We start from the raw sequence: 24866 nt of genomic DNA, 5'->3' as shown, positions 1-24866 counted from the left end.
ACCCATGCGCATTAGGGTGGATCGCCATTGTATGGAATTTTTTTATTTTTATAAATCCGGTTTCGCCGGGTGCGGAATAGATGCTCTAGGTACATACAATTAAGCATACAAAATATCAATTTAAAATTTTGATAGCAAGTACTGCCCCAAAGCAGTTGAATTATTTAAAATCTGGTAAAAAATTGTCCCTTTATAAAACAGTTTTGTGTCAATATTAATACTTTAATTTTTACGTTTACATTTCATAATGAATAAAAATTGCCGCGCCTTAAATAATAATATTAAAAAAATGTTATAATATTTATTTTCCAGCGAAAATTTGACAAATTGCTGAGTCCACTTTCGCGCATTCCCGCGCGCAGTGATGCGGGGCCGCGGGGGTGTTGCATGCATTATTGCAATCATCAGTAAACAATTGTAATTAGAGGCTAGTGTGTAACCAAGTTATGAAGACATGATGAAATATTTTATTCACGTCTCGCAAAGCACAGAAAAACGATTCCAGGATTTGGTAAGAGATACTAGTGAAATTGTTGCTACTAAAAATGCTAGAAAATATTTTGAAACGAGCGTCTCTACCGATCGTGGAACATCGCACAATTTTGGCGCGAATAAAGGACTACCATGAAAAATATCGGGCGATTCTTAAACTATGCAAAGGTAGAAAGCATAGTGAGAGTTACCTTAAAAACTGGATGATTTCAAAAGACGCAGCCAGACGTTATTTGATATCGCTGCTTGCAAATGTACTTCGTTCGAAAATTGTTTTTTTGCGCAAGATCGAAAAGTACCTATTGAAGAGAGACATTTTTTGATAGATCAAAGAGGCGACAGAAAAATAATGATTGGTTCTTTAGATAGAAAAACTACTAAGCAAAATGAGAGCAATATGTTAAGAAAATTAAAGCGCAAACTATGCCACGAAACACAACAAACATCTTTAGATCAACCGTCCACATCTCACAGCACAGTTTCAAGTTTTACTAACGTTGATCTTCCAACTGACCAACAATATTTTGCTTCATCTACTTCTTCTTCTTATGTTATAAATCCAACAGACAGTGGACTATCTGTTGTATCCAGAACATTATTTCGATACAGTATTTCTGATCGGGCAGGTGCTACCATCGTCTGCGCTACATTGCAAGATATTGGATTAGTGACAACAGATAATCTAACAAACGTGATCGATCGTAATAAGATTCGACGTGCTCGTGCCATAACTTGGACCACACTGACTGCCATCAATCAGCCCGATTTTGATTCGGGCATTTGCATATCGTTTTTTTATTAATCATGGAGGATGGATTCAGAAAAGTTGTGATAGAATAACATATCAGTCTTTTGAAAAAACCTGGCTCACAATACATTGGCCACATAGGCATTTAGTTAGGTGATGCTAAAACAATAGCTCACAAATTGTTTGCATATTTTGTGGCAAAATCCATTGATTTAGCGTGCATCGTGGCTATCGGATGTGACGGAACAGCCGTTAATACTGGATCTAAGTCTGGCATTATTCGACTTGTTGAAGGAAAGCTCCATCGTCCAATTCAGTGGTTGGTCAGTCAGTTACATGCTAACGAGTTAAGTTTGAAACACCTTTTCGAATACCTTTATGGAACGACAACAGGTCCTAGAAGCTTTAGCGGCCAACTAGGAAAGTTACTCTAGAACTGTGAACATCTTCCTGTGATAGAATTTCAAGCAATAGAATGCAACTTACCGGACATTACAAAATCCCGTGACGACCTTAGCACAGACCAGCTTTATTTATTGGAAATGTGCCGAGCAATCGCCGAAGGACAATGTAACGAAAAGAAACACAAGTAAAATCTGTCATTCGCGTTGATTAACGACAGCCAATACTATTCTCCGACTTTACATTTCAACCAAGAATCCGACAGAAAATCAGGTGATATTGACTGAATTTGTGCTTAGAATGTATGCTCCGATGTGGTTTAAAATAAAAACACAACCCTCGTGTGTTTACGGGGCGAGAAACCTTCACGAAACCATAAAATTGTCTCGTTAACTTCCAGAGCATTTGAAAAAGGTGGTAGATCCCGTAATTCAAATATACTTATTAGTATGTTAAGCGACGAACGAAGACAAATTAGAGAGTTGGCTCTGAGACGGATTCTAAGTATCCGAGAACGTACATCAGGGTTCTCTCCAATAAGAGTATTTAAGCTATCTACTTTTAATTTTAACGCAGCAGACTATATTGACTTGATCTAGTGGGAAAAATCATCAGAACCACCTCTTACAAAACTGATATCTAGCGAGACAATAATTGATACCATTGCAGACCACGAAATTATCGAATCCAACATTTTGTGAAAGTTCCGATTGATGCCCTGTCACACGCAAGCCACGGAAAGATGCATCAAAGTGGTAACGGCATCATGCTCTGCTGTTTGCGGCCCTGAAAGACGTGAAGGGTGGATACAAAAAAAAGCTAGAATCTTGTCGTATAATGCCAGTATTCAATTTGAAGAAGAACAACATTGTTAACCTTTGCCTTACTGTGCTAAAAAAATCCACGCGTTCCGGTGCTGTGTAGTCAATACACATCTCAAAATGAGCAATTTAATATCGGAAAACATGCTGAAAACATGAAAAAACCATCGGCAGATGCTAAAAAAACATGTGAGGAGTCCACATCTAACGACGGTCCGCGACCGAATGGCTGGCGCATAAATAAACCACTCGGCTGGCAGCTGGCACACACAGCTATGCGGTCATAGGTATCGATGGTCTAAATCAAAATACAACTGCGGACATGTGGATTTCTCATGTTCTCACATAGCGAACTAAACCGGGACATCAATAGCGTGTCATGTCCTCGCACACTCTTCGCGTAGCATTGTCACACGGTTGATTGTATTGGTGTATTTGTTCCCGTTTTTTAACAAAAACCTCTGATTTTTAATTGAATTTGAAAACTATGTGAAATATTATTTTTTAATTCAGTGCATAAATGTATAACGGAGGAATACCTTAAATCTGAACCCAGAATTTATTATATTTATAGAGTTATAAAAGTTATTAGAAGCAATGTGTAGTAAATACACACCACAGATGAGGAAAGGTTAACAAGAAAATAATTAAAATTGTGTACTACGCATTGGGCCATTTAATTATTAGGTATGACAGACTAAGCTGGGGCGGTGCAGCAAATACCATTCTAGATTCATTAGCTAAGACGCAAAAAGCTGTAGTAAGAGTGATGGGTAAAAAACCTTACATGTATCCATCGACAGACTTATTCAAGGAAACAAAATTATTGGATGTAAGGCAGATGTGTAAATACATGCACTTATACTGACTACACGAACAACCCCAAGCTTCACAGTCTTGTAAATCACAGTTAACAACAAGACTAAGAACAGAACAAAGAGTGATAGTTCCAAAAATGAATACATTGTTTGGACATTTTCATACATTCCTAGCGCCAAAGGTATATAATGGATACAGCAACAGCAATATAAAACAGACTGTTAAAATCATGGTCTGACTGAATTGAAAACTGAACTGGACTGGACTGGGTAGGACTGGACTCGAGGACTGGAGAAGCAGATTTAGATTCTGCTGTTATACAACATGACGACTCTGGATTTGCCTATCAACACCGAGGCACCCAAATCCGTTTATTTTTGTTTTCTATACTAATTTTGTTTTTATATTATTATTAACGGAATATGCACACGTAATAATAATTATATAATACTAGCTGACTTTTCTCTACTTTCAATAAATATAATATCCATGTATTATATATATATGAAAACCCTATCACACTCCATTCCATAGTTGAGAAGAACTAAGCACACAAAAGAGAGACGCGGATAGTGACTATGTTTTATACTATTTAGAAATTAGAGATACCAATGTATTGTCACAATTACGAATTTACTAAAAGTTTATCAGGAAACGGCTGTATTCCCGTTTTTAGTTCATTATGATCTGGGATGTTCCCGAACGTTCCAGACTATTCCACAACATTCTGTAATGTTGTGGAATGCTCTTGAATACTCTCGAATGTTTTAGACCAGTCATACTCAACCTTTTCCTTCTGCGGGCCATATTCATATGTTTGTAAAGCTACGCGGGCCGCAACACTATACTGGTATGACAAAAAATATCATGAAACCCACCACCCCCGTTTTTTTGGAAAACCTTTTGAGATTTATAAAAATATAACCAAAACAGAATAATAATAGTACATATCACTTATCAGCATACCCATCGTTAAAAATTACAATAGTGAAAAAAATAAAACTCAAAAGTAACATGTATCCAAGCGTTTATTTTGAAATTAGTGTGATTTTTGACATTGGTATAAATTTTCAACAATTTTAGACAAATCGGGTTTATAATTGCTGCATGCTACCCTCAAGACCTCAATACGTCATCAAGGTAAGAATCAGTACGTCGATTCCTGTTTACGTTTTTTGCATATTTCATTTTGGAATATGATGACTCACAAAGATATGTTGATGCAAACAATGTGAGGAGCAGGCAGGCACAATTTTTGACAGTCTTGTATTTTTCAGGAACTAATTCCCGAAAAATGGATGTACTCCTTCCCCTCTTTTTTTTCTTCAAAAATAGCTTTCAGGTTAGTATCGTTCTTAAATTCGATAAATTCATCAAAAAGCACTGCATAAGTGCATAATCATACCCCAATGTGGCTAAGTGTGTTAAAGTTGCTGTTTCTAGGTGCCAGGGATTTTCTATAAGTAACAAACAATTGTTGATACTACGAAAGTGGAGATAGATCTAGCGGGTGCAGTAGCAACACTCTTATACCAGATCTGATGTTGACACGACAACGACTATCCTCTTCGGGTTTCAATGTCTGTACGTCAAAGTCGCAATTAATCTCAAATTAACGTGATATAGAATGCCACATTTTGTAACTCATGTTCCTGATATTAAATGTATCGAGGGCCGCACAAAATAGCTTGGCGGGCCGTAGGTTGAGTATGACTGTTCTAGAGGGCGAAACTTCCATCTCTTATATCTTCAAAAGCAAGCCTTTCAGGTAACAACAGGAACCTTCTTCATGGATGGGGGATAGAGGGCTACCATACCATATAACTCCCTTGATCGTACCGGGACTCGTTAGTGAGTTTTAGCGGCACGCACATTGTACACTCTCTTTTATAATACATATATTGATTTTTGTTTGTTTTTTTTTTATATTATTAGATTACTAACAGAGATGTGCAAAATGGGTACCCAAAACCATTTGAAATGCAAAATGGAAATGGGTCAAAACTTTTCCATTTGAAAATGCAAAATGGTTTTTAGAAAAGCATTTCAAATGCAAAATGCAAAATACCTTTTTTCAAAATGCATTGAAAATGCAAAATGGTTTCTCAGGTCAAACAATTAAAATAATTATAGAATTTTTAAACAATTTTGTGATTTAATAATGGACATCAATGTAGAACAAACATATTACATGATGGTAAATCCAAAAACACCACGACTACAGATTATGAAACCACAAAAAATTTGCGCGGGACTAATGTTGCCAATGTAAAAACATAGAAACTGCTATCTAATATTTAATATTATAGCGTCATGGCCCCATGTTCAGTATTTGAATCAGTATTTTTTGCAATGGTATCACTCAATTGCCAGGGCTCCTTCCAGGGAGCAACTTGACAAATGTAAATTATCTCTCATAGCGAGGTTGAGGACCGACTGATATTTGGGGCTTATGAAAAAAAGATGAGTGGAGATAGTAGGAAGTATGTTGCAAAAAAGCATTTAAAATGGAAAATGCATTGAGAAAAGCATTTAAAATGCAAAATGCAAAATGGTTTTTAGAAAAGCATTTAAAATGGAAAATACCCATTTTGCATTTTGCATTTCCATTTGAAATGGATTTATTTGAAATAAAGCACATCTCTGATTACTAATATATATGAATGTACCTACTAGAAGCAAATTTAGAAATATCCATCTGCGAATACAGAGGGTAAAGATTTTGGAAATTTTGCATTGTCACAACTACAAGAAATACCTAATTACTACAAGAAAAAAACTATTTACGTCGGGAGGGATGGTAAAAGATGCATTAAAATTCCATATTTATTCAAAGTTCAAAATTTCCTCCAAAAAACCATAGTTTGCCGCCATTTTGGATTTCTTAGTAATTACAATTACATGAGCAATTAGTATGGCTTTGACGTTCGGAAAGTTTCGTTTCAATCTAAATTCGCAAAAATTACTTAATTAACCTAAACTAAAAACCTAATAACCTATTTTGTGCATGTAAATAGTTGTTTCTACATGTAAACGAAGTGTAATTTCCATAAGCTGTGCGTGTTAATAATTACCGAATTTACTTTCTTTTGCAAGTGCACTAGTGCAGATATTAAATATTATGTCCTTGCTGTCCTTGGTACAGAGTACAAACATTTATGCATCATTTATGATTTATTCAAGCAACAAAATAGACAAAAGAATATTTTTTATATTCTATGTGAAGTGATCAATGTGAAGTGAGCGCAGAGAGAGAGAGAGAGCGAGAGAGCACTGTCGACCGGCGTGAATATAGAACTAGGCGTTTAATGCAAATAAACTGTCAAACTGAATGTGCGCCGCTGACTGGTAGGAGATTTTTTACAAATGTCATAGTTTATGACAGACGGAAGACGTGATTACATTTTAAAATATATAATTAGCATATCTCTTTGTATTCACTCAGTGTGGTTTATTATCTCGTTTGGCCTACGACTCAACTGGTCGCGATAATCAGTCTTCTTTCGGCCATGTTACTCGCTATCAGGCAGACGCAGTCGACAGTCGACCAGTGACTGTAATATCTGTGCAGTCGACCGTCAACCGCGTCAACCTAACACGCCGACCAGTGCCGTGAGTCTCGGTCCCAGCAGCTCAGCAGTGCTACACAAACCAACAGTGGACTTAAACATCGTGAACATGGAATGCTACACTTCAGACAGTTGTGATAGCGATGCGAGGGAACAGAAGACCCTGGATCTGACGGGACAGATGCTGGGAAGAGTGGCGATTGAGAGCACTATAGAAGAGTGTGCTTCTGGAGAGAAGAAATCGTCGGACCAGTATGAAATCATGCTCCTCTCCGGCAACAGAATGACTTCCGTCCCCGACAGTGTTGCTAGGTTTATTAATCTGAAAGTGTTGGATATAAGCAATAATAGATTGACATCTCTGCCTGACATCCTCCGAACTTGCCCGCTCGCTTCTCTGACATTAAAGCACAATTGTCTGACGAACGAATCTCTGCCCAAGTCCTTCTACCACCCCTCGGGGACCCTCAAGGAGCTGAACCTCAGCGGGAACATGCTAACCTCATTCCCCGAACAGCTGCTCGAGCTCTCTTCCCTCAAATATTTATTCTTAGGCGCTAATAATATCACCAATGTCCCCAAAGATATTTGGAAACTGAAGAGGTAAGCTAACTTGCTGTATATTGAAGTATCCCTCATCATTTATTCATAAATATGTATGTATATTATATTTGTTTAACCTAAAATAATATTTTCCGACCCGTACATTATTTTAGTAAACAGTGGCAGCTGAAGATATTTTTATCAGCGAGCGGGAAAGATTGAAAAAATATATTCATAGATTGTTTCTGAAAACATTAACTTTTTTGGTATTTAAATTACTGCAAAAATCAGGAATTATTGACTAAATTGTCTCTCCACTACACAATATTATAAATAAGCATTAACAATGTTACCATCCTCTCTTCTACTGTTTTCCAAAAACACCATTTATTTTGAACTTGAAGTTAAACTTCCTTCATTATCCAAATGAGCAGAAAGAATTTGGATAAGTGCCTACCTGCATGCATTTTTTAGTACTAGAATTAGTGATTTAGAATTCTAGGCCCGGAGTATTTAAGTGTACTTCCTTTATCTCTAAATACTATAAAAGAAAGTCGCTATCTGCGTCTGTCTGTTTGTGCGCTTAGTTCTTCTAAACTACGCAACGGATTTTGATAGGGTTTTCACTATCACCTAGAGAATTTCTTCCGGAAGGTTTATATATATATAATAAATGCATATTATATTTATAGAAAGTTGAGAAAAGTCAATGTATTTTAATCAAGTCAAAAAAATATATTTTCGGGCGCTTAAATTGTTAGCTGGCTAAACCTTATGTGATAAATAATGTACTACAGAATTGTACATCTTAGAAAGGCCTACAGAAAAGCTCCGATAGTATTAGTCTATCTATTAAGGGTTTATTAACGCTCTTAAAGATAACCCACATCAGCTAGTCATATATTTAATAGAATGTAGTTTTCATATAAATAGTGCGTGTAGTGTTGCTCGCTCTGCTGGGCTTGATGGATTTGACCCCTCTGTGGGGTTATGATAAGTGTCACTATCTGCCTGACTGTACACCATATGTTATATAAACACTCTTATATTATATCTCATATTACTAAACATCGCCACTGCCAGGCGGCCATGTTGTTTGTTAGGGTTGTGCTAAATTTTTGTGTTATTTGTATGTGTGATGATTTTTGACTCTTGGAATTCATTAAATCTGCATAACTCTGTATGAGAAACTATCCATAATGTGCACTCTAGTCATATCTTTGTACATATTAATTATTGCCTCGTCGGTAGGACGCTTGGATAGCAGTTGTACAAATGATGTTCAATAATGACTTTATTGAACATCATTTATGAAATAGTATGTTTAGGGGGTATTTCACCACCCTCTCGATAGCTCTTGATAACTCGCTTTCCCCACATTTTAACAAAAAAGGTCAGGATTATCGTAATCAGTTTTTTTTTATATTTGAAATATATAAAAGGGTTTTTTTAAAACTTGTGAAATATCAATAATATATTTTAATTTTTTTCATAGATGCATTCTTCTTCTTTCGATTGATACAAAAAACAGTTATAGTCTTCCTAAAATGTTAAAATTTACAGGCTTTTAGAGCTATGCGGGTAAAAAAAAATGGCGTATTCTGGGAAATGACAGTTTGAAGGTGCGCTAACACTTTGGTGATGGGATTTTTACAAAGTAAATAAAAAATACATGTTTAAATAAAAGAAAAATATCATTTGCTTAACCAATTAGCTTCAATTTGACGGGTTATGTGGAAATAATATTTCATTAAACTTTTGCAGAAGAGATGAGTGTAGTACGCACTTTATAATGACAGAGACAGGGCAGATAAATACGACCGAAAGTTGTAATTTTATCTCAAAAGTGAATCAACTCTTACTACTCTGACTACGTTTAAATAATTTTGATACTATAATATAAATAATTATTAACTTATTGTTGTTTTATGTAAACAAACAACTGACTGCATAGAAACAAGATTCAGTTACGTCTGAAGATATTCGTTAATATTCTACACAAAATACTATTAGTAATTTATGTACTAATAGAAGCGAAAAAGAATAAGTTACAATTGAACATATAATGCTTAAATAAAAAAATACAGAAATATACTCTTATTTGTACTGACAAATTGTCAGAATCACAAAAAGTAACCATAAAACATCACTAAACTTTGACATATACAACTTAATAAATATCAGGACTTATACTTTAAAATCTTTAGTAAAAGAAAGTCCAATTCAGTGATTACACAGTGAAGAAGTTTTTTTTTATTTCTACAGCTATGATACATAAAATGCTAAAAAATGAATCGAAGAGTGCCTCTGGATGGTTTTTGTACAATAAAGGGTTTCCCACGTCGGTCCACTTTTGTGGTCCGGGGCAAGCTAGTGGATATATGCACTATTTCCCATTTCGGGAAACTGAAGTACTTACTTCTCATTGTTATCTAACTGATACAAAGTGTTTTTTTCTATTAAAAGTGCGTATTAACCCTGTTCCTATTTTCTGTATATTTATTTACCAATTATTATACACTATTAACACTCATACCTGCTAATTCACTTTATGCCATAATAGCCTTTCACGCTGCCGAACAGGCCCTTCCAAAATAGCAGATGGTGTTCATAATTGCCATTGTGCAATTCTTCACCTTCGTTCAAACTCTGATTCTTTACTCAATGATCTACTTTAACGGTAGGTAAATAGGTTATTAGATTCTTAGTTAGGGTTATTTTAATAATTTATGCATATTTATCAACCTTTAAACTTAAGTTGACAAATGTCAGATGATACAAAAAAGAAAAAATATGGTTGTCACATGTGAAATTTTAAACTTTGATTAAGAAAAAATGCATTTTTATTGCATATTTTATCATCTCCCCCGACATAAATAGTTGTTTCTTGTAGTAATTAAGTTGAAACCAAGTGTTTCGGCAACTTTACAAATAATGTTTGGACTTTGTATTTTTCGATGCAGATATATAAAAATAAAATGTTAGTTTAAAATAAGCTGCTTTCACAAGTAATACTAATAATTAGTCAATTAGTTGATTCGTCTAGTAAAAGGATGTCATTGTATTAAATCCAATTCCACAAGAACGAGGAATCAAGGAGATATCTGGAGCTAGGGACCACCCACTTACCACAGTTACCCACTATGGCTCTAACGAGAAGTGCATGTGTGGAAGATAAGGAGTGGGGCTGTGTTGTGTTGTGTTGTACTTTGATTGCTATAAATTGGCTGTGGCTGGTTATTGGCATAATGGTCTCTATTAGACTCGACTCATGGCAGATAAAGCAACCCGCCACACATTTATATCTATTTTAAAATAACCTGATTTTTCTCTGAATGCCTAATGAGTTATTACTTGTTATTCGAGATAAAAGAATCTACAGCAAATTATTGAAATGCAGCATAAATAAATTATCCTTGTACTTTATGCAAAGAAAATGTGATTGTATCAGAATTATAAATATTGTTATCTTCTTTAATAATTTCTCAAATACATTTAGTCTAGCTTTTACTTTAGATTGATATATAAACACTTTGCACACATGTTAGGTTTATTTTCTGGAGATAATATCTTTCAAGCAGTCAACATTTACAGTGGGAATTAAACTTTCTAGCCTTTAATTTCCGCATAATATGAATGTAGGTAAAAATAAACAGGTTTGGGAGAAAAAATTAAGATTGGAGGTGATGACGGAGAGGGTACCACAAATATAAATCCACATTGGCAACACAACATGTAGTGCAACAAGGTTGTAACAAATTATTATAGTGTTCATACCCATTCGGTGCGCAGTTCGTGCGCATAGCAACATACACGCTTTGGTAATTTGTTGCTTTGCATGTTGTGTTGCCAAAATCTGTAGGCGGCTTATTAGAAGGCAACATGTGCAAAAGCGTGTCGTGAATTATTTTAAACATAAACAAATGTAAGAACACAAAGGAATGTTCAAATACAAACGGATTTTAGAACACAAACAAATATTAGAACTCAAATGGATATAAATAAAAACTCTTTTGTTTTCAATGTATGCACCTATATACATATTTCAATGCATTTAATTAATTGCGAAATAGAAACTAAATAATATCCAATCTGTATTGCGTAATCAGCAGCATTTATCAAACAAAAACATTTATTTTACGTGTTATGATTGACCCTACTATGTACTAAATAATTAAGTGAAGTATATAATAATTGCAACGTCATTGCAAAAATTATTTGAAATAATGGCCATCTATCGGAGGTTTTTATCTCTATCTTGAAACTTCTGACCTGCGGACGATCTTTGCTTTATTCAACATTCAACTCAAAAGTGTGTGAGATTGGTTGACATTCTTCAGCCTTGAATTTTCTCATGCAAGATGAGTGCCACATATTATTTTTCGAACGGAGTTTTAAACTTAATAAAGTGCTCATTCGGAGAATTTATAAACATTGTTTACATTATTATAAAATTTTAATTGATAATTGCTACACATGTATTAAATTAAATCTCTTAATAATTATACATAGTTCTTTTATCAAATTTAAGACTGACATGAAATTATAATTTTTTTCTTAAATAGTTTTTCCCGGTTATTATAAAGGTTATGCAGGGCTGCCAAGAGGGGGGAGGGAGGGAGGGGGAGGGGGGGTAAATGGCTCCAGCCCGGGATTTGTGCAGGGGCCCGGGGCCTGAGCAATTGCAGTACCTAATAATACTTAGGATGATTTTGTCTTACCTTATAACCCTTCAGATGTTTTGTCTTGAAAATGGCACAATTGAATTATTATTAAAGTACATACTATTAAAAGGTTATTCACAATATTGTTGTGTTGTCATGCACAACTATACTTTACGTCTGTCGTTTATGAATGAAATAAATATGAAAAGTTTAATGGAATTTTTGAAAGTGCAAAAACCTATGGCGCACCCTAAATTATTATAACTATTGTAACCAAGATGTGAACAGGGAAAGTGATTTTTTTTTTTTTATGTAACAAGACAGTGTAAAGACAAGGGAACTATGTCGCCACACGGTTGGGCAGCGTTGTGAGGCGGGTTATGGTAGAGGCTGTAGGAAGGGATTTATTAATGGGGTTTAGAAGAAGCCTGGATTATATGAAAAAATAAAAACAGATGTCGGTGACTAGTGGTGGCTCCCAAATTTAGTGGAAAGTGGATTTGTACAGGGTTAGAAGCTGGTCACTATTGAAGAATTTGCTAGCCCTATACAAAATGCCAAGTTTCTTGGAATCCAAATTTACTCGGGCTTCTGTGGAGCCCGATACTTGAGCCAGTCTGATACTTACTCCAAGCATTTCAACGGAGTTTTTATTGGGATACACGGGTCAGTAAAAATCAAATTATACCGAGTGCTGTAGGATGCGGTAAATGTTGAATGATGAATTCTGCATGGTCCTTACACATGGCAGATATCAAGTAATAATTTGGAGCATGTATGCTATACCTTTATGCTGAATGTCATTATCTTATCATCGTCAAATTGACTCCCTGGTACTATTACAAGGGTCCTATTGTAAAAGGTAAATTAATATATTAATATAAATTGTAATTTGACAAAAGAATGAGAAGACGGCCGAATGGCGCTTAGACATGTAAACAATAACAAATGACCGTGAATCAAGCCGGTCACCAATTGACTACGAATTTGTGGAATTTTTTGTGAATTATTGATGTGCCTAAATAATAAATACTTAAGAATATTTTTGACTAAAATAAATGTTATTGGTAAAAATGATAATTAGAAGTTGGTTGGTTATGTTGTATCGGCAGTGACACAATAAATAATGGGCGCCCACTGAAAGCTGGCACCGCATCGCTCCCGCTCGCTCACCAACCCGTTTGCACTGTCTACAGGCCCCAATACAAATATATGGATCTGTGGGCTCTCGGTATACTGCATTCGGTTTTTGTCGATTCTTTACCGACCTGTGGGATGACTGCCTGAAACAAAAATAAATTAAAAATTTCACACTGTGTAGATGAAGTAGTAACAATAATAATAATCATACTATGGTAATAATATTTTTTATGGGAGATATGGACAGTACGAGATACGTTACGTAATATTCAGTTGTTCCTGATTCCGAGATAAGCTATATAATAATAAGTGTTTTACTATCTTTTTTTTGTAACAAATAGATATAATGATATCCTCACTGGGATCTCACGTGCTGAGGATTTCATTTACATATTATGTATAATTTAATTATAAGAAAATTAATATCACAACAAAGTTACATATGAATTTAATTATGAACATATATCATGTAGTATAATTTTTTTTTTTTTAATAATTTTAAAATAAGCAAGATAGTGTTTTTTGGTATAGTTCAGTTGATTCTGTTTTAGTCTGTGTTTGATATCAGTAAATTTTCTATTTCAGATCTCCCTATATTAAGTATCCAGCTTTTTATTTGAGATTTAAATGTTCAAATGTTGAGGTTTTTGAGTGAGAGTGGTATTTTACTGTAGAGTTTAATACTATGATATAAGAAGCTTTTTTGCCCAAAAGTTTTTTTTTATTTTTTTTTTTTTTATTTATTATTGAATATTATAAATGATAACAATATGCAGACTTATAAATAATTTGTTCATTATTATTCTATTTCTCCATAAGTTGAGCTCCAGGAGCTCGTGTTTATGGGAGGAGTCTTTACATTTAGTTCTAATGATTTTTTAAACAATAATCAAAAACTTTTGAAATAAATACAAACATAATATTAACATAGGTACACAAATTAGAAAATTGTTTTTTTAAAGATAATTAAAATAATTCATCTTTTTACAGATTAAGTAAGCGTGAGGAAATTAAGGGTACAATATATCAAGAAAAATTTAGAAAAGTAGTTTTTTTTTAAAGACAATCAAATTAATATATATTTTTTACAGATTGAGTAAGTGTAAGAAAATTAGGGGTACAATATATCATTATCCAATTTTAGGGACTTAATTAACTTTTTGAATTGTTCATAATTCACAGTTTCGGTTACACTAATTTTATTTTTGGACAATAATATATTGTACCATCTCACACCTAAATACGAATAGTGGTGCTGAGCCGTGGTCGTTCTAAGCATAGGAATGGCTAAGTTGTATCAGTAGTTATTTGTTGGATAAGTTTTTGACCATGAGATCTAGTGTTTCTATTGTACGTGTTTGTTGTTATTTCTTGGGTTTTATACTTATGAATGTAAATGAGTATATACAAGTAAGCTACGTACATTCTGTACAATTACATACCAAATTGGTGTAATTAGTTTTTGGGTGAAAAAAGTTATCTTTTTTAGTAATGTATTTTATCAGAATAGGTCATTAATTGTGCAAGTCATTGTCTGCAAATGATAAACTGGTGTGTATACTTGTTATCATAACTTGTTATTGAATTTGCATTCTGAGTATTGACATAATAATATTTAAATGCCGGAATCTCAAGACCCGACGACAATGTTTTTAACCCCTTCGGACCGTGTGTGTATTTGAAAATACATGGATATAAGATTTTTTTCCTCCCTATCTAGAGCCATAACTATTGGCAGTTTTCGTTTTTCAATTGTGGGTGTAACTTGCTAATAGTTTAGGTGGTAGCCATTTTTATATTTTTAAATGTGATTTTGTCGTCAATCCCGACCAAATTTCTTTTAATTGTAAGTTGTTTTGAAGGTAATTTATCTATGTTATCTTTATTTAATTTTTAATAAATTGAATGAATTGTTATATTTTTTGTACACAGTGTACGATTTGTCATTTTATGTGAAACACATCCTCTGAGACGTAATGATCTTTCAAATGAAATTACCAATAACTTCTAAACTATTGAAAACCAAAAATTAGCAAATAACTCGAGTGATTGTTATAAAGCCTTAAATATGTTCTGTTTGGGTGGAATTCAGGTCTGAAAGGGTTATGAAATTTAAATCTCGTTCTGATCACATCTTAGAAAAAGAATCTGTATTTTGTAGAAAGGCGAATAAAGATCTGCATACACATGTTGCAAAAGACGGCATTAGTTGTAGTGTAGCTATGTGATCCGTATGATTGTTTTCACAAAAGCCTTCAAACAATCCGTTTTCCTATTCTCCAGCACTCAAAGTCAGCATGTTCATAATAATTAATGATACTGCATTGCTTGTAGTAGACATTCCTTTATGACCGGTTATAAAAAATTCTAAATGTACACATTACTAAGAAATTTTATAATGATAATAGAAGGTAGGTACCTAATTACCTAAAAATTTTCAAAATATCATTTTGTATAAATCATTGAAATTACAAAGACTTACTCATGGTTATATTCTAATATTATTTATGAATTCCCTGATTACTTTTAACTTATTAGATGCACTACGTCGTGTAATATTTTGAATCGAGCCGCTATCAATAACACACCTTACGTAGATGGCGATAAGGCTTAAATTCCCGCTAACACCATCCACCTTTTTTGATTTATGCAAAAAAAAAACATGGCCAAAATGTGCCTTTTATTTTATTTTGTGGATGTTCAGGCACAAATATTTGAATGTTTTTCGATCATTTTATAAATAACTTAATTTTCCACATTATACAATAAAACCATAACCGAAAATGGGTTCATAACTAGGAGATTTTGAACTTTAAACAGTTTTCATAGGCCTATACATTATTTTTTCTGGGTTTGTAAAAAGACTTATCTAAAAAATACTCGATTATTTCAAAGGCCAGGATGTATACTACTCGCAGTATTTAATTAAAGCATCTGAAACATTTCTAGGCGACCAAATTTTCAAACCAAAAACACCTGATTTTGCATTACTACGTAGTGCATTGCCTTAACCTAGTTTTTTTCATCACTTTTCAAATGTGTGTTGATTTGCCACTGTTTTGAGTGGTGACATTGACGTACCTAATTGATAAATCTTCTTAAGAATTCCATAAAGATGTTGGGCAACTCAATCTCTAAGGTTTTCATTTGTTTAGTTTGCAGATCCTGATGTTAGCCGGTAACCGCATCGTGGACATCCCCGACTCCGTGGGGAAGTTGAAGAGTCTGCAGATGCTGGTGCTCAGCGAGAACCTGATAGAGCAACTGCCGGCCAGCATAGGCAAGCTGAACCACCTCAAGTGTCTCCGGCTGCACAACAACCGGCTGAGAACCCTGCCCACCGAGATCATCACACTTAAATGCCTGACAGAGGTGAGTTTACTTCATAATCTACAAGTGTTGTGTTGTTCATGTTTTTTACGATAAGTGCTACTCCTGCCTTATTATTATTAGATCACCATCTTTACTAAACTTAGACATCTGGAGTATAATCTAATCCTTCACCATATTGATTATATTATTATATATGCCGTATTGATCTACCATTCCGTTACGAGTCAAACTTCAAATAGTCTGACACAACATGACGCATTTTGGAATATAGCTCCATTATTTGAGCCGCTTCTAAACAAAACCATATTTTAAAAATAAGGAGTTCAAAGAGGTTTATGCTTTATCTGTATATGAGGTAATATATATACTATCCATTCTTGTTCTGAACAGAAATGCTCGATTTCAACACTTTATAAGACTGCCGAAAAATATTTTTAGGTAAATCTCTGTAACTATACTTAATTCCCCCATACTGTTTGATTCAGCATTGACCGTCGACATTTTCAATGTCACTTACAGACAACTCAGGAACTATCTTTTGACGCATGTCACAAAATAGTAAAACAGCCCGCATGACCTTTCTATACTTACCTGTACCTCAAATTTGCAATCTTCATCGTAATATATTGGTGTTAAACGGTTTTATGGAGAACATGAAGAAATTAATAATAAGAATTTTTTAAATTTTAATACAAATATCAAATATTGATTCATTATAATGATTTTTCATAAAATGTGATTTTAAGTATCCTTTTGGTGTTTGTTTGTTAGCTGAGTCTGCGAGACAACCCTCTTGTGGTGCGCTTCGTGCGCGACATCACGCTGCAGCCGCCCTCGCTCCTGGAGCTGGCCGCGCGCACCGTGAAGCTGCACCATCTGGGCCTGCAGCCCGGGGACATCCCACACTCGCTGCTCGAGTACCTGGAGCAGGCCCACTGCTGCGTCAATCCCAAGTGCAAAGGTAACTAACACATTACAGAAACGTTCTTTTAGGTACAGATTTGCCTATGCACATAAAGGTGGCAACTGACTTGAGCATTTGCTCGATGTGACCAAGTTATAACACGAATATTCGCCATGTCAGTACACCAGCCGTGCCGAGTTCTCTGCCCGGCTGGCGGTTATTTTACCAAATTCCTTTGTAATATTCAACACATCTTTAGTTGGGTACGGTTCTAACTTCACTTTACCTCGTTCTGAGATGTGAGATTGATGATTTGTCATACCATTATCTATTTACCAATTTATGATTTTGCAGTTCAATCTTGTGTAAAGTTTAGTTTAATATATTTTAAAGGAAAATATTTTAACAGGGTGTAAACTTACCACTTTAGAACATACCTAAACGTGCAGATAGAACCATACATAACCATCTAGAATATAATTGGGAATAATAATTCATTGCATAAGATTCTAACAACATTTCCCTAATGCCATTCCAAGACAGGGCCATGTCCTATTTTAAATATTTTCCTTCAAAGCTTGTTGAACTAAAATACTTTACACAAGATTGAACCTCAAAATAAGAAATTGATAAAAAATAGATTAAGAGAATTCGTCTTTGACTTTGACACCCCAGAACAAGTTAGAACCCTTCCCAACCAAAGTGACGAATTACAATGCGCCTCGTAATAGCCATTAACTGTCAGATACAAACAAAATGGCAATTGCAAAAGGTTCAAAATGATTGGAACCTTGTGAAATAAATGGAAACTTAATGTTAGAACTTTGTCATACAAGTATCTACGGAGATACAACTCAGATGGCTCTGAAAATTATTTTGGGTATAGAATTGAGCAAAAGAAATGATTTTGCATTCAAAGGTCATTTTTGAAAAAAATGTCAGTTAGAACCTTAAATTTAATGTTATTATTATATTAAGTTTACATATATGTATTGTTTTAAATGATATAATTGTAAAGCTGCACATCTTGATACAGGAATGCCCTAGTGAGATGTGCAGAGTACGTTTTTAATGTTAAAAACTGTTTTTTTGAAAAAATAAATAAATAAATAAACCTTGTCCAACCAAGGTGACAATGTGTCAGTCACTGCACGAGCATCATCAGGAGTGCATCTCGTGTGAGGAGTGTGGATTTTTAAAATTATTTATTTTATTATTTTACTTAATAAGGAAGTTGAGTGAAAAATATTTTGACTTATAAAAAATATGTTCATGTAGATCAAAAAATATAGATTCTAAATATATAAATATATTTCTATATTATTATTCTTAGAATTAGTTAAACGTTCTTGAAAAAGCATTCAATAGCAATAGACTGTATACGCTCCACGATTGGTCGAAAGAATTCTGACGTCACATGTGTCGTGATTGTACGTAGAACAGATCACCTATGGTGCATCTCTTTCTATTACATGAGAGATGGTCGGTTTAGATGAGAGAGGTGTATAGGCCAAATGGTTTATTTCGGTTTGTCAAATATATGTACGTATTTGTTGTTATTATTATGTGAAATGGATTTCTAAAGATACATATTCGTATAGTGCTTTATAATAATATGTTGTTTATTGCATAACTTAGAAGTTTTTATTATTATACATGTCACATAGCATGTGATACACTTCAGGCCGCCGGCTGCCCAGAAAAGTCTCACAGTGAACTGGGCTGTAAACCGTTATTTTACTTTTGGTCTTTACTTTTCTGCGCGGTGGTCCTGATTCGCGCGGGGAACGTCAACAAGTAGCGACGGCAATACCGTACAAGTACCGTACCGGGCGGGAAATGCAAATATTCTAACTTAAAATATTAATTTAACTATGAAATCTTAATCAATTTTCTTTTTTTTTTAATAACATCAATTCTAATAGACGGTTAACATTGGTAAAAAAATTACTGGAATTCCTTGTTGAAGAATTAAAATTTTTTCCATACAAAATGCTTAAGCGACGTGGTTATCACAGTTCGAATGACGTCACACCCACACCCCGCCTCTTGCCGCTCGGATTCCGCTCGTTTTGGCGGGCTTAATAAAATTTAAACTTTGAGAATTAATTTAATTATGAAAACAAACTTTAAAAAAAAAAAAAAAAATACCAGTATTTAAGTTTGAATGCGAACATTGATAAAAAAAAATAAAAAAAATGGACTCAACTTCCTTATTGGGGAAACAAACAGTTATACATATTTTATACTGTATAAATTAAAGTGTAAATGTTCGTTTGTTCAAAATCTGAAATCTCTGAAAGTTCTTCATCGATTGCTTTGAAATTTTGACGCAACGTTGCATTCGAATACGAGTGTGTTTTTATACACCTTTATTATATAAATGTTACCTGTGACTGGTAAAAACATACTTTTTTTGTAAAACAGCCCCATCTGTTGGTCCTAAAAGCAACACGCGCTATTGTTTCTCTATCTGCACAGACAGAATGAAGCACAACAACTAGTATTTTATATAAAAAATAAATTAGATAAATACCGCTATCTTCCTCTACTATGGATCCCTACACGCGCGAAGCATTTCAACACACTTTGTCTGGGAAGGGTAATGCTACCTTTTACGCCTGAACTGCTTTAATGACGGAAAAGGCATTGCTGTCCGATAATTTTACATACATTTTTTATACCAATCTCTTTGTGCGGGTCCCAATTATATGTATATGTATTTAAAAATGTGAACCAATATCTATAAATCCTTATCTTTTGTACGGAAGAATATTTATCAAAATTAAGTTTGAGAGTCCCAAAGAAGACACTGTATTTTTAGTTACCGCGGCACTATACCTCAATTAAACATGATTTTCTTTCCAGGTGTATTCTTCGATAGTCGCGTGGAGCACATAAAGTTTGTGGACTTCTGCGGCAAGTACCGCCTGCCGCTGCTGCAGTACCTCTGCAGTTCCCGCTGCATCACCGGCTCCTGGGAGAGCCGCGAGCACGACCCCGTGGCGCGAGGGTTCATGATGAAGAAGGTGCTTCTGGGCTGAGAGAACCATACTCACTCCAACTAGGAACAAGAAAAGTGTATTAATTTCACCAAACAACTACTGCGGCATGACTAGGATATTACATATATATTATTATCGTGCCGTATCTTTGTAGAGATCAGAATAAGGCCCGCATTATTAGCCAAGATAATGAAGAAGATGCTGTATTAATTTACTATATCATTCTTGTAAATAATATTCCGTCGTAGGAAATACTTACCTGCGTACATTATTTCTAATGCTTTTAAAGAAATAATGCCATGATTGTAACACATTGGCTGCAAATCTTATACTGTGTATAAGTTTTTTTTTAGTTTTTCTAAAAGTCATGCAAATAAAATTTTATTTGAATACTTGTGATTGAATGTTTATAATATATTAACCACATTTATAATTTAATGTTTAATGAAGCGAATCATGAAATGAATCAACACAACGTGGCGGCAGCTACTGGCGAGGCAACATGGTTTGTAGTGCCCACGGGTTAACTCCTAGAACAGTTGAGCATATCATTCTAAAGAACATTGTGATTATATGTAGTTGGTAGGTTCAGATAGTGAAAAGTGCACAGAATATTGTTAGTTTCTTATTGAATGAGGTGTCTTCCAGAAGTGTACAGATAATTGTGTTTCTGTATATTTCACCGTGACAATTGGTTGAGAGGTGAAAGGCTTTATTTTATTGTTATTTACAGATACTTCTTTGACATTACCTGTTAAATATATTTAAGTTTAAACTAAATCTAATATTTTCACAACCCTTTATTACCCAATACATTCCGTATATAGAATAACAAGAATGTATGTATGTACATTTTATGTGCTTGTAAACATAGATTGTTTACACACATGATATTTTAGTTCTTTCTTCCAATATTGCAATATAAATATAAATGGCTGTTACAAACTAATGTATAGAATTTACTTTAGCTGAAGAAGCTATGTGTTTAAAGATTTATAGGGATTAGTAAAACTAAAACAGTTTAATAAACATTATTATTGTACCTAATCTTGTGAACTCCACCTAAAGATTAATATGTATAGCCATTTTAAATTCCACACAAACTGTTTATTCACATGCATTTATAAATCTTATAGAACTTTGTGTGCACTAAAGTCACTCTCATTTTACACAGTCACAGTCATTTTAGTCCAAGTTTGTGTTTTACAAACTTTGAAAACAAATAATGTAATTAATATTTTAAACACACTCGGAGAGTGACTTTAGTGCAATCTAGATCAAGTCTGGCTAAAGCGTTGCGCGTAGATTTGAACATACCTCGTAATTGAATTAACCCGTATGAGCCAGCGAATATTCAATAAATAAAAATACATTTTTGCTAAGGCCAGTATGTAGATAAAGAGACATTTTGATTTTCGTGTTTAACAAACCCAGTAGAAGTAATATCCAAAGGCAGAATGAATGTATAAAGTGGACACTGCAATTGCAGTGCTTAGTCACGTTTGTGGACAATTCTTCAACACTGCAGATGCAGGGCTCCGGCTCCTAGGGGTTATGAAACACATTATTCACAAACATTTAATAATTTCGCAATAATAGTTAGTAAAATATTATGTTAAAAAGTAAAATAGGTGTTAGACCGGGGCCTGGCTTTACTAATAAAAAAACCCCTTAGTTGGAAAAGTTACTGATTGAAAATAAAAGCTTGTTATTGTTGCATATTATAATAATAATATATTCTGTTTTTAACCTCGGAAATGCCGCTGTATCACATATGCGATTTTTAAATGTGTTCCATACGCTACTGTCGCAAATATGATCCGTGAAGTTTAACAGTATGTTATAATATCCGTTAACACTTGTTTTTAAACAGAAATACTCAGAATTTAATAAAATGTGCCACTTACGGAGATTGTTTACATAATAACTTCTCATGTTGTTAAGATTAAAGAGATCATTTTTGTGTCATTTGGTATAAAACCTGTGATTGTTATCTTATTATATATTTATAATTATTTTAGAATATTATGTTACAATTGCAATATATCATAATACTAGCTGACGTATACCCGGTTCTATAAATATAACATGCATATATTACGTACATAAACCTTCCAGAGGAAATTCTCTAAATGATGGTGAAAACCCGTTGCGTAGTTTAGAAGAACTAAGCGCACAAACAAACGGACACGGACTTTATTTTATACTATGTATTTAGAGATTTTCTGTTTCTGCGACAACTGAAATTTTAATGAATTTATTTAGATTAATAATCTTATTAAATCTACTGTTGCAAATACATAATAACACAATCGTTTAAACATTATAGCCAACTATTTGAATGTTAGAAAGACTCGACACAATATTTCATTCCAGTTTAATTTGAATACTTATAAAACGTGCCTTTCCAATGAATATGTAATTTATAATATAATATATCTTCTGTTTATAGTTCTCATATCTATGTACCTGCCTTTTAATAAAAAATATAATAAAAAAATATTTGTTTTGCTCATTGAAATAACTTTGCGAGGTCATAGGTGGACTGTGGGAGTTCGGAAGGTAATGATAAAATAAGACAAATGTGTGGCCAATGTAAACTATATGGATAAATATATCAATGTTGTCAAGATAGGATGATTGACAATCAGCTAGAGCCCAAGAAAACCAATGACACAAGTACAGTGGAACCTCTCAAAACAAGTTTAATTCGTTCCAGAATCTTACTTGTTATGTGAAACACTCGTTAAGCGAAACCATATAAATCAACTTAAAATACTATAATGCGTTCCATGCCAAAAAATATTAACATTGAATAAATTTGTAGAATGCATAGCCACATCTTTATTAGGGTGATGCATAAATAAACCAATGCAACAGTTTCGCATATTTTCAGCATTTCTCTTATTGCTCCAGAAGATTTTTGCTTTGCTAATTCCTCCTCATCCACTCACAAACTCTCCTCCATAACTTCTTGCTGTGAAACACAATGCAACTCCATAAGCTGGTGGTCAGCTCTTGACTGCTCTTCCACAAGCTCATCAATATCGTTGTTACCCACCTCTAGTCCCATGGTATTGGCCAAAAAAACCAATCTCGTTGACTGTAGACTCCACCGGTACTATTTCAAACCCCTCAAAATCACATTCGACAACGCTCTTTGGGCAAAGCTTCTTCCAAGCAGAAGTGAGGATCCTCTTGGTAACCCATTCTTACGCCTTGTCAATCATCTTGAGGCAAGTAACGATGTGAAAGTGATCTTTCCAAAACTCTCTGAGAGTGAGACTTGTCACTTAAGTCACCTCAAAACAATGCTCTAAGAGTGTTTTAATGGAGAGTTTTTAAAGGTAAGTTTTTAGATTCTCACGGCCAAAAGCATTTTTGTTGTTTGTTTTTGGGGTGTTATGCCGTGTTGCGCTAACTCCTTCTTTAGCTGACATCTTCGGATCTACCGGATCTGCCCTGATGATGGACACTGGAACGCTGTCCGAAACGTCGGCTAAAGAAGGAGTTAGCGCAACACGGCATAACACCCCAAAAACAAACAACAAAAAAGAGAGTTTTTAAAGATAGAAATAACCTGCTCGTTCATACGCTGGAGTAACGGAGTGGTGTTGCATCTATCATAGCATCTATCTTCTTAATTTTATCCTTGTTCTTGAGTATAGTGTAATTCGTTGATGTAGACCAGAGGTTCCAAAACTTTTTTGTGTCGTAGACCCCTCGCCATGTTTGTCGGTTTTTGGTAGACCCACTACTTACCTGATATTGATTTTTTGTAAATTTCTAACTGTAATGAAGTTTAGTGTTAAAAATATAAGTAAAATCACATGTTATGTTTTATACATTTATTGATTGAATTTAAATTAAAACTACTCAAAATAAAATTTTGTATCTGTTATATAAACTAAGTAACATAAAATAAACTAAGCAATAAGTTAATGTTTTTAGTGGGAAGGATGAACCTGATGCTTTAATAATAAATTATCAACATTTGGCGTCAATTTTGTAAGATTTAATCTTAAATCTCCTCGGCTAATGATGTGCAGTCTGTTTCTTTTTTTCGTTAGGAGATTAGTAACAGCGCTTAACCCCCTTTCCACTAGGATTATACCTGATGGAAAGGAAATTAAAAATTTCCTTGCTATATTCCATAATACGGGATAAGTAACGGGTATGTTTTTTTGCAGCCAGAAGCGCTGATATCCGTGCTTAAACTGAACTTTAAGTTCTTCGTTTGTACTTATTTCAGTCAGTTCCTCATGTATTATGACATTCGTTTCTTCTATGTCACCATATGGGTTAATTATCCACGGTTGTATTACCATAGTCAGAACATCCTCAAACCTAGTTTCAAAATCTGAATAGAGGGCATTTAAATGTTGAACGTAGGTTGAAATGTCGTCTTCCTGGCAGTTTGTCTGTG

The 24866-nt window shown here is 34.2% G+C and overlaps 1 protein-coding gene across 1 annotated transcript; it reads left to right on the top strand.

Moving 5' to 3' along the window:
- Positions 1 to 6609: 6609 nt before the first annotated feature.
- LOC149415213 (leucine-rich repeat-containing protein 58) lies at positions 6610 to 21856 on the top strand. The gene is made up of 4 exons (XM_089642351.1): positions 6610 to 7454; positions 16354 to 16570; positions 17303 to 17492; positions 20304 to 21856. The coding sequence occupies exons 1-4, from the start codon at positions 6961 to 6963 to the stop codon at positions 20477 to 20479; spliced, it is 1077 nt and encodes a 358-aa protein (XP_089498477.1). The 5' UTR covers positions 6610 to 6960; the 3' UTR covers positions 20480 to 21856.
- Positions 21857 to 24866: the final 3010 nt, after the last annotated feature.

The sequence above is a fragment of the Hesperophylax consimilis genome, chromosome 18, assembly GCF_061612785.1.
Source record: "Hesperophylax consimilis isolate HC1 chromosome 18, BYU_Hcon_1.0, whole genome shotgun sequence".
NCBI lineage: Eukaryota > Metazoa > Arthropoda > Insecta > Trichoptera > Limnephilidae > Hesperophylax > Hesperophylax consimilis.
Note: the sequence above shows the minus strand (reverse complement) of the source record. Positions and strands in the feature narration are given on the sequence as shown.